Source organism: Thalassophryne amazonica, chromosome 5 (genome assembly GCF_902500255.1).
Source record: "Thalassophryne amazonica chromosome 5, fThaAma1.1, whole genome shotgun sequence".
Classification (NCBI taxonomy): domain Eukaryota; kingdom Metazoa; phylum Chordata; class Actinopteri; order Batrachoidiformes; family Batrachoididae; genus Thalassophryne; species Thalassophryne amazonica.
In genome coordinates this window covers 58,457,871-58,469,960 of record NC_047107.1, presented here as the reverse complement: position 1 = coordinate 58,469,960, position 12,090 = coordinate 58,457,871, and the positions used below count along the sequence as shown (strand labels likewise).

At 42.2% G+C, this 12,090-nt stretch overlaps 1 protein-coding gene across 2 annotated transcripts in view; it reads left to right on the top strand.

Annotated features, from left to right (window-relative positions):
• The window catches only part of mlxip (MLX interacting protein), a 118,552-nt gene that overhangs the window by 17,114 nt on the left and 89,348 nt on the right, over positions 1–12,090 (top strand). For both annotated transcript variants that reach the window (XM_034170381.1, XM_034170380.1), the window contains exons 3-4: positions 10,830–10,915; positions 11,154–11,243. In XM_034170381.1, the coding sequence (XP_034026272.1) occupies positions 10,830–10,915; positions 11,154–11,243 (176 nt within the window). The remainder of the gene's footprint in view (positions 1–10,829; positions 10,916–11,153; positions 11,244–12,090) is intronic.

The following is a 12,090-nucleotide window of genomic DNA, read 5'->3' as shown; positions in this document are numbered from 1 at the left end:
TAACAGGTTAGGAAAACACACTGTGTACCCAGGAACAAAACAAAAATAAAAATTTGTTACATAGTGTAATTTGTTTGAATCAAACCATTGTTTAAACTTACGTAACTCCTTCTCCATCATGTCCAAGGTCTGTCCCACATGATCCACACTACAAAACACTGTTGTGTCATCAGCAAACAAAATACAACAGGTGGACTTGGAAACTAATCATATGTCATTAATTTCTGAAAGAAACAACAATGACCCCAGAACTGAACCCCGGGGCATCCCATTAGTGATCACATAAATTCAGAGTTTGTCCCACCAATATCAACACAGTAATACCTATTGTATAAATAGCTAGCTATGCAATCGTGTGCCAGTCCCCTGATACCATACCTCTGTAGTTTATCCAGTAGCACATAAAATGATCTATAGTATTAAATGCTTTCTGTAAATGAAAAACCCTACAGTATATTGCTTATTTTCAAATGCATTTGTAATCTGTTCAACAAAATCAATTATAGCCAGTGTAGTAGTGTGATTTTTTTTTTTTTTTTTTTTTTCCCCCCTGAAACCATTTTGCTGTTTAAGTATATGATGTTTAGTTATGAAATCATTTAACCTTTTTACAAATACATTTTCCAAAATTTTTGAAAGCTGTGGTAAGAGTGAGCTTGGCCTATGATTTGAAAAGACATGTTTGTCACCAGATTTAAACAGCAGTATCACTTTAGCTAATTTTATTCTGAAATGAAATTTCCCAGTCATTAGTGACAAGTTACAAATATACATGAAACCTTTAACAGTACAATCAATAATATTTTAATCAAAAACATAAAAAGTATCGCTATCAATTGATTTTTCATTTGATTGTTTTCCGTTGAGTTTGTGAACAATGTCAGTTATTTCATATTCATCAGTTTCTTGTAATAAAAAGAGCACATTTTAGAAGATACAATTGAATTTGCAAAATTTTTACCCACATTAACAAAGTAATCATTATGCCACATTCTCACCGCACGCAACACGAGCGACGGCGGCGACAGGTTGCCATGTAATCCCTATGGAAGGACGCGTTGTGGCGCCACAAAAGCTCAAGCCACGCAACGCGACGTGATGGATGCGAATGAAGCGATTATGAGCGATTGGCGCGTTTGTGGCACGATATCGCGTCGCCCTCCTCCCCAAGTTGAAAAATCTGAACTTTTTCGTCTTGTTGCGCCGCGATGACCAATCAGGGACTGGATATGTAGTGACGTGAAGATGTCTGGAGTTTATACTTGATATGGACATGTCCTGTGTCTGGCAGCCAGCCTGTGAGTAGGATATATGTCCCTTTTGTCCTTTATTTCGCAATTTTGACAGAGTTTGAGGGGAGGGCGAGCAGCAGCACGCGAACGAATCATCTGTGAAGATCATTTTATTAACTACACAGATGTATGATAAAACAAATGGTGACTGGTTTATAACACAATGATAGAGTTTGAGCGGGCGAGAGAGTGAGGAACCGCAGCGGCAGCCCACTTTTTTTTTTTTTTTTCTTTGTTCATATTTGTGCGTGGACAGGAGGTCCTCAAACTGGGTCCTGGAGAGGCAGAAGTACCACTGAAAGCGGCCGTCATCCAGACGCAGCTCCTGCAGCAAATGATGAAACTCCCCGAATTGGGAACGTCTCATGAGGATATTGTGAACCCAGCGACGGCGCCACTAGCGACGTTTGTCGGCTTTCCACAACAAATACAGCACAGCAACTCGATCCATGTGATCAAGGTCTGCCGTGTTGACTCGACGTCGAGCAGAATGTAAGGTCCTCCTATATGATGACACAGGCGAATTTTCGCAGCGAAAGTTTCCGCCCAAGCAGAGCGACACACTGAGCGATGGTGGCGCGTCCATCGCCAGGCGAAGGAAGCGAATTAGTGGCGTCGCGTGCGGTGTGAACGCTGCATTAAAGTGATCTGCTATAGCTTTATTTCCCCTAACAACTGTATCAGTATTTGTGCAAAACAGGCAGGATATTCTTTAACAACTTTTTCTTTCATTTAAATCTTCTAAGTATCCTTAATGTTTATTTTTTCCAATAAATCACTTTAAGCCTGCCTTTTACAAGGTTGTATAATGTTAGTTGGTTTGTTTTTATATGTCTTATATCTTTTCTCAGCATCAAATCTTCTTAGCTTTAAAAACTGCTTATACAGAATTTTTTTCTTTTTACATGCATTTTGCAATCCCTTAAGTACCCAAGGTTTGTCAGTATTTTGCTTATTTCCAATTTTTAACACCAAAGGGCAATGTTTATCATATAAATTGGAAATAATAGAAATGAATGATTTATAAGATTGATCAATGTCCTCAATATAAATGTCACTCCAGTTTTGATTCCTTAAATCCATTCTAAAATAACAGTTTCCCCTGTTATTTTCCTTTTGAAATATGTACTTTCAGTATGGTCAATTTTATCAACTAAAGAATTGAAAACCACAAAAGCTGACAAATGATCACTGATGTCACTAAAAAGTAATCCCCCGCTCTAAATTCCCCATAGTAACATTTAATATATTATCAACAAGTGTTGATGTGTTTGCAGTTATACTAGTTGGATGGGCAATCACTGGATACATTCCCATACAAAACACAGAATTTATGAATTCATTTACATTTATTTGACCATGAGGATGCTCTATGTAGGCCTGATCCCGTCAGATCTCACAAGCTAAGCAGTGTGGGGCCTGGTTAGTACTTAGATGGGAGACCTCTTTGGACCACCAGGGGCTGTGTGTATTTCTCCAGGTAAAACTGGAGTTGTGTCAGGAAGGGCATCCAGCGTGAAACTTGTGCCAAATACCAATGTGGATCTGGCTGTACCCGCTGTGGTGACCCCAAACACAATGGGAGTGGCTGAAAGGACAACACCACCTTCTGGAGGTTCTCCTCTCTCCACAGAGGAATGCTGGAGCTCTGATAGAGTGACCATCGAGTTCTTGGTCACCTCCCTGACTAAGGCCCTTCTCCCCCGATCGCTCAGTTTAGACGGGCAACCAAATCTAGGAAGAGTCCTGGTGGATCTGAACTTCTTCGATTTGATATTTGCCTTGAGACAATCCTGTCTCAGGAGTCTACAGACAATTCATTTGATTTCATTGAACACTTGTGTGTTCCTGAAAAAAGAATTAAATAAAAAGCAAAGCACTCAGTTTGAGTCATAACCACAAGATTAGGACCAAAAAGCAGAAGAGCAAGTGATGGACATCACCCTGCTGGAAGAAGCTCTTTTAAGCGACTGTTCGGAGTGAAGCCGGGCGGACAGCAGCCGGCGTGATCCAGAAACACACTCAGTCTGAAATTCTTCACTTTTGGACATATATACATCCTGTTTGAGCAACGAAGCTTTTACAAATTTGTCCGAGGTGCGTGAGTAATCTGAAAATAAAACATGTTAGTGCACTACTGAACGCTTAAGATTTATTGGCTAACATTAGCTTAGCCTAATGCTTAGCCTTAACATTAGCAGCATACTCAATCAGTCAGTCGAGCTGAATGAATGTTTATATCTTTGTAAATTATTTGATCTGTTTTTATTTTTATTAAGTAAATCTACACAAAGTATTTTTTTAAATTGTTACTGCTGTGACTACAAAAACAGTCTTGACAATAAATAACTTGGATGTTACCATATTGTTATAACAAAAAGGGAGCTGAGCCAAAAGGCGAAGCTCTCAATCTACTGGTCAGTCAAACTCTGACCTACGGTCATGAGAGTTGGGTCATGACCGAAAGAACTAGGTCGTGCGTACAAGCGGCCAAAATGGGTTTCCTTAGGAGGGTGGCTGGTGTCTCCCTTAGAGATGGGGTGAGAGAAGCTCACAGTAGAGCTGCTGCTCCTTCGCGTTGAAAGAAGCCAGCTGAGGTGGTTCGGGCATCTGGTAAGGATGCCCCCCTGGGTGCCCCCCTAGGGAGGTGTTCCAGGCACGTCCATTTGGGAGGAGACCCTGGGGAATACCCAGGACTAGGTGGAGAGATTATATCTCCACACTGCCCTTACCAAAAACTAGTATATGCAAGTATGTTTCAAGTATACTTCCAGTTTACTTTTTATATACTTATCATTACTATTTTTTGGTAAGGGTGGCCTGGGAACTCCTCAGGATTCCCCATTATCTGTGCGCCTGGTAGCTACGCAGGACCCAAGAGGCGATTTATGGAGCGGCTGCCCTCTTGTGCACGCAATTCCACCTGCTCTGTGTGCTGGACGCTGTATATAAAATAATTATTTTGTAGCGGATTAATCATTTTCTGCCAAACTTTGGATGCTGAAAACACCTCTAATCGCTTCTGGAATCACAGAGGACTGTTTCATCTGGGCGCTTTTTTCCTGTCTTTCCTGCTCCATGTGGAATATATTTTGAACAACTTAAGGTAATTTTTTTTAATGTTTTTTTTTTTTATATAGCTTGATAAACAGTTCCTAGCTGTAGAAGTATATCTGTAGTTGATTTAATATCTTGTTAATGCTGCGTTTACACATAACGACGACAAGTCACGAATGCCACGAAGTCCACATTCTTGGCCGCTGATCACGAATGTGATGATTCGGGGCAGAGGCATCAGGTGTCCTCAAGAAGTGCTGCAACTTGTTACCATGCGTTACGATTAATGGCACGTGTTGCTGGAGAATTATCAGGAACCATTACGCACGGTCAAGAATAGTGTTCCGTGTTGTTGCGTGCTATTGCGCGTAACAGCGCATCGTTACGTTCTGTCACGTTGTGAACGAGGTGAATTGTCTTCATGCACACACCCATATTCATCCAACCGAATTCAGATCGCTCCAGTTTTTCAGAAGAACTTTGTGACTGCCTGCATAGTTGGGCTCTGTGCCATGGAGTGGCGCAGAGAGGAGGAGGAGGAGGACAGAGCCAGATGTGTGGCTTCATGAAGCTCTCGTCTCGCCCATTTTCCCAAACATTAGGCACATGCAGCAGGTGGAACACCTGCAGGAGCGCGCTGAAGAGCACTGAAATGAGACTTTTAGCCGACTTGGTGTCAGCAGTCAAACTGAATGCGATGCAGCAGGGTTTAATTGTGCGCATGCTTCTTCCTCCGCCGGACTGGAGGAGGTGCAGAGATGTCTGGCTGCACGTGAGTCTCCTCTCGCTCCTCTGGCTCAGACTCGTTCTCCCGCTCATCGGTTACAGCAGCAGGAGGAACACCTGCAGGAGCGTCCTTAGGAGCTTCAGCAGGAACTGTGGAACGACATTTGGAGCTGAGTTTAATTGTGTGCACGTGACAGAAAACTGATTTGTCGTGGCGCGCAGTGAAATATGACGCCACGTTACAAGTCATGTCAAAACTTGACAGTTTCCGTGTCACTTTGTAATAACACGTGACAGTTTGTGCTCCAAGAACCATCACAGGAACCACTACGAACGTTGTCACGTTCTATTAAGGATCACTACTCATCAATATGCTCAGTTGCGACCTCCACGACGTGAGACGAAATGAGGGTGGTGTGTGACATTCGTGGAAGATTTTTTGACGGGCAAAAACATGCTCCGCAAATATCAAGAATATCACGCACCAACACGCAGTATTAAGAAACCTATTCAGATGCGTTAAGTCACATTAAGAATGTCAGGAATGTGTCATGACAGAAAAATTACATTTGTAACACGTCTTGGTTATGTGTAAACGCACCTTAATGGATCACATGAGCTCCGCTGTGTGTGTGCACTGATCCAAACGAGCATTTAGGCAGAACGCCAGCTCACAAAAGAGTGATTTTTAAGTCAATATTGGACGAACACAAAGTTAAAATTTGGGTGACTGCGTGAAGTGGATGTGTGTGTAACGCCACGGAAGAAATAACTCCAGTGAAGCCGCTAAAAGCAGCGACAAGCTGTGCGGCAACACAGAAGAAGCGCGCATAACATAAAGTTAAAAATTGTATCATGGTGACTTGTAAGCTGCTGAAGAAATAAAGAAATATATATATATGTGTGTGTGTGTGTGTACAACCCCTGGCAATAATTATGGAATCACCGGCCTCGGAGGATGTTCATTCAGTTGTTTAATTTTGTAGAAAAAAAAAAAGCAGATCACAGACATGACACAAAACTAAAGTCATTTCAAATGGCAACTTTCTGGCTTTAAGAAACACTATAAGAAATCAGGAAAAACAATTGTGGCAGTCACTGGTAGACCAAGGAAGACATCAAAGCATCAAGACAGAAAACTTAAAGCAATATGTCTCAAAAATTGAAAATGCACAACAAAACAAATGATGAACGAATGGGAGGAAACTGGAGTCAACGTCTGTGACCGAACTGTAAGAAACCGCCTAAAGGAAATGGGATTTACATACAGAAAAGCTAACCGAAAGCCATCAGTAACACCTAAACAGAAAAAAACAAGGTTACAGTGGGCTAAGGAAAAGCAATCGTGGACTGTGGATGACTGGATGAAAGTCATATTCAGTGATGAATCTCGAATCTGCATTGGGCAAAGTGATGATGTCTTCCTTGGTCTACCAGTATGTTTGCCTTTAACAACCTTCCCATGTTTGTATTTGGTCCAGAGTTTAGACACAGCTGACTGTGAACAACCAACATCTTTTGCAACATTGCGTGATGATTTACCCTCTTTCAAGAGTTTGATAATCCTCTCCTTTGTTTCAATCGACATCTCTCGTGTTGGAGCCATGATTCATGTCAGTCCACTTGGTGCAACAGCTCTCCAAGGTGTGATCACTCCTTTTTAGATGCAGACTAACGAGTAGATCTGATTTGATGCAGGTGTTAGTTTTGGGGATGAAAATTCACAGGGTGATTCCATAATTTATTCCTCAGAATTGAGTGAGTCCATATTTTTTTCCCTTTGCTTGGTCTAAAAAAGTAACCGTTACTGACTGCCACAATTGTTTTTCCTGATTTCTTATAGTGTTTCTTAAAGCCAGAAAGTTGCCATTTGAAATGACTTTAGTTTTGTGTCATGTCTGTGATCTGCTTTTTTTCTACAAAATTAAACAACTGAATGAACATCCTCCGATGCCAGTGATTCCATAATTTTTGCCAGGGGTTGTATATATACGTATATGTGTGTGTGTGTGTGTGTGTGTGTGTGTGTGTGTGTGTGTGTGTGTGTGTGTATATATATTTGAATGTGATCCACAGGTGTATATAATTAAAGCGAGCACCTCATTCTGTATGCAGAAACGGAAGAAGACAAAAGTGATCACAGTGTAAAAATAACTGTTTAAAGCCAGGGAAAAAATAAAGCCAGCAAGCCACGGATGGAAAGGAAGCCAGTGAGACGGAGCACAGAATTGGCTCTCCAGGAATGCACAACAGCGGCGCGCGCAAAAAAGCAATTTTGCAGAAATAAACAGAAGAACATAAAGTTTATAGTGGGATTATGGTGTGTGTGTTTAAAGCCGCAGAAGAAATAAAGCCAGCGAGCCGTGGAGTCAGGAAGGAGCACAGAGGCGGCTCTCCAGGAACCCTTGGTTTGGTTCTAGCTGGTCTGGTGCATTACAGGTGGACAGCAGCCTGGCGCACAGTACACAACCGCGGGACTGAACTGGAGCATCTACACTCAACAAAAATATAAACGCAACACTTTTGTTTTTGCTCCCATTTTGTATGAGATGAACTCAAAGATCTAAAACTTTTTCCACATACACAATATCCCCATTTCCCTCAAATATTGTTCACAAACCAGTCTAAATCTGTGATAGTGAGCACTTCTCCTTTGCTGAGATAATCCATCCAACCTCACAGGTGTGCCATACCTTTTAACAGGTTTCTTCCTGTTAAAAGGGAGTTTTTCCTTCCCACTGTCGCCAAGTGCTTGCTCACAGGGGGTCGTTTTGACCTTTGGGGTTTTTACGTAATTATTGTATGGCCTTGTCTTACAATATAAAGCCCCTTGGGGCAACTGTTTGTTGTGATTTGGCGCTATATAAATAAAATTGAATTGAATTGAATATCAAGATGCTGATTAGACACCATGATTAGTGCACAGGTGTGCCTTAGACTGTCCACAATAAAAGGCCACTCAGGTGTGGGAGGGCTGGAGGTTTGGCCCAAACCCATGCTTAAACATGCGGCAAAATGGCGTTGTCATGGCACTATCACGGCACTACGTGGCTTAGTGTGGCTGATTCATGCCATTCGAGGCTGTAATGACTGGTCGGTCGTGGCTCACTAGAGGTAGCTACATGGCACATGCGGGGTACAGAGAGGCACATAGAGGCACCTTCATAGCGGATACATGATAAAATGAAAACGTGGGTCATTCTTCAAATAATCGCTGACACCCATGCGTGGCTCATTATTCATCCTTCATTATTCGGTGGGACCCAGGCTTGCATTCCTGCAACGTTCTGGAATGGCCAGCTCCCCAAAGCTGAATATTATTGAAAATTTGTGGTGTGATTTTAAGAAAGAGACACTCACATCAACCTGCCAGGAAGTAGTGGGTCCCAAGAGACACCACAGAAGGAATAGATATCGGCAGACACACTGCGCAAAATATAAGAGAGAAAGCAGAAGGCAGCAGCAGTAACTACAGCCGAACAAGGGCAGGAAAGACTAAAGCACAAGAAGACTTCACAAAAGTCAACAGAGAAGTGAAGATTAGTGCAAGAGCAGATAAGTGGAACTATGTTGACAGCCTGTCAAAAGAAGCAGAGGAAACAGCAGCCAGTAATAACGTGAAGCAACTATACAATGCCACCAAGAAACTGTCAGGGAAGTACAGTAGACCCAAGAGACCAATCAAGGACAAGGAAGGGAACACAGCAACAACTGAACAGATTGGCAGGACACTTTGAAGAGCTTTTGAACAGACCTGTCACTCCAAATCCCTCTGAAATCGAGCCAGCCGACAGAGATTTAGACATCAACTGTGGGCAGCCAACATGAGAGGAGGTCAGGAAAGCCATCAAACTACTGAAGAATGGCAAGGCGGCAGGACTGGATAACATCCCTGCAGAAGCGCTCAAGGTAGACCTGGAAACAACTGTAGAGATGCTTTAACCTCTTTTCGTGAAGATTTGGGTAGAAGAAAAGGTACCAACAGACTGGAAGGAGGGCTACATCATCAAACTACCCAAGAAAGGAGACCTTAGCAACTGTGCAAACTACTGAGGAATAACACTTCTGTCAGTGCCAGGAAAGGTTTTCAACGGGATCCTGCTGGAGAGAATGAAAGGAGCAGTTGACCCCCTTCTCACAGATCAGCAGGCTGGCTTCTGCCAGAACAGATCATGCATCGACCAGATTGCCATCCTGCACATCATTGTTGAGCAAGCTTTAGAGTGGAATTCATCATTGTATATTATCTTTGTCAACTATGAGAAGGCGGTTGACACCGTTGACCGTGAAACCATCTGGAAGCTGCTATGCCATTATGGTGTGCCAACTAAACTAGTCAGCCTGATCAAGAACTTTTATGAAGGAATGACTTGCTGGGTGGTCCATGGTGGACAGCTCAGACAGCTTTGGGGTGAAGACTGGAGTCAGACAAGACTTCCTCCTGTCACCTTTTCTCTTCCTCCTGGTGATTGATTGATTGGATCATGAAGAGGTTAACAGCAAGCAGAAGAAATGGAATCCATTGGACACTATGGGATCAGCTTGAAAACTTGGACTTCGCTGATGACCTATCCCTGCTTTCCCACAGCCACCAACAGATGCAGGACAAGACAACAGAGCTGGAAGCTATGTCTTCACAAGTTGGCCTTAAGAGCCATGAGGGCAAGACTAAAATCCTTAAGATCAACACAAAAAGTGAGGACACATTCACACTGCATGCAAGCGAGCTGGAGGAAGTGGAGGCTTTTATATATCTGGGCAGCATCATTGACAAGCAGGGTGGACCAGACGCAGACGTCAGAGCAAGAATTGGCAAAGCGAGGGCAGCATACTTGCAGTTGAACAATATATGGAGCTCCAAGGTGATATCGACTTGCACGAAGATCAGGCTGTTAACTCCGTCAAGTCAGTGCTGCTGTACAGAGTCAAGACATGGAGGACAACAGACTACCACCAGGAAAGTACAGACTGTCATCAACAGCTGCCTAAGAAGAATCCACTGCAGAGCCACTGGCCCAACACCATCAGCAACTCAGACCTATGGCAGCGTACTAACCAACTGCCAACCGAAGATGAGATCCAACGCAGAAGATTGGGATGGATTGGGCACACCCTGAGGAAACCACCTAGTAGCATCACCAGACAAGCGCTGGCATGGAACCCCCAGGGAAAATGACAAAGAGGGCGGCCAAGAAACACTTTGCCATGGGACCTTGAGGCAGACAGAAAGAAGATGTAATACACCTGGAAACAACTGGAGAGGGCAGCCCAGGACCGAGGAATCTGGTGGACTGTTGTCAGCGGCCTATGCTCCGAGAGGAGCAACAGGCAAAATGATGATTTCTGCAAAAGGAGGATCTACTAAATATTTATGTATTTTTTTTCAGTTGGGGTGCCCAAATTTATGCACCTGCCTAATTTTGTTTAAAGAATTATTACACACTTTCTGTAAATCGTAGAAACTTCATTTCACTTCTCAGATATCACTGTGTTTGTCTGCTATATGATATATAGTGAAATTGCTAATCCAAACAACCAATGAAAACAAATCATGGAAATCATCAGGGGTGCCCAAACTGGATTGTTTTATGGGATGGAGGCAGTGAAACTTTCCCAACACTGAGAGTTATAAGCTGGTCTTCACTGTATTGTTGAATTTATTTTGAAGAATTACTTGTAATTTTACCAAATTTCCAATAAATCATCAGTTTAACAAAATGCATACCTTTAGTTAAGATATTTGTCTACTTTCAGATGTGGAAAAGCGGGAGAATCCTGTTTGTCACTTTGTCACGCCCCTCAGTGGAAGTATTCACTTGGAAGTTCATCGTCCTACAGAGGTAAAGATAGAAACTACTCATTACAGTGTGGTGTACAACAATTACCATTGACCTTCTATTGATCCTCAACAGTTTTGGGTGTGTGTGTTTACTCAGTTATACAGTTGACAAATGTAGCATTTTATTTTGTGTTTCCTCTGACTGGTGCTCTGTTTTCAGTCTCTTTTTCAGTTGTTTTTTTTCCCCGTGTCCTGTGTGCTTCTGATGTCTGTTTTTCATCATCATCTTTGTTCTGCAGGCCATTCCCACAGACGTGAGATGCTGGAAACGAAGAATTGAAATTGTGATAAAAGAATATCACAAATGGAGAACATATTTCAAGAAAAGAGTTGCGTATATGTTTTTTAATAACTAAAGTTTAATATTTCACTTTGTGAGGTGTAGATTACTACAATCCCTGGCAAAAATTATGGAATCACTGGCCTCGGAGGATGTTCATTCAGTTGTTTAATTTTGTAGAAAAAAAAGCAGATCACAGACATGACACAAAACTAAAGTCATTTCAAATGGCAACTTTCTGGCTTTAAGAAACACTATAAGAAGTCAGGAAAAAAAAAATTGTGGCAGTCAGTAACGGTTACTTTTTTAGACCAAGCAGAGGGGAAAAAAATATGGAATCACTCAATTCTGAGGAAAAAATTATGGAGTCATGAAAAACAAAAGAACGCTCCAACACATCACTAGTATTTTGTTGCACCACCTCTGGCTTTTATAACAGCTTGCACTCTCTGAGGCATGGACTTAATGAGTGACAAACAGTACTTTTCATCAATCTGGCTCCAACTTTCTCTGATTGCTGTTGCCAGATCAGTTTTGCAGGTTGGAGCCTTGTCATGGACCATTTTCTTCAACTTCCACCAAAGATTTTCAATTGGATTAAGATCCGGACTATTTGCAGGCCATGACATTGAGCCTATGTGTCTTTTTGCAAGGAATGTTTTCACAGTTTTTGCTCTATGGCAAGATGCATTATCATCTTGAAAAATGATTTCATCATCCCCAACATCCTTTCAATTGATGGGATAAGAAAAGTGTCCAAAATATCAACGTAAACTTGTGCATTTATTGATGATGTAATGACAGCCATCTCCCCAGTGCCTTTACCTGACATGCAGCCCCATATCATCAATGACTGTGGAAATTTACATGTTCTCTTCAGGCAGTCATCTTTATAA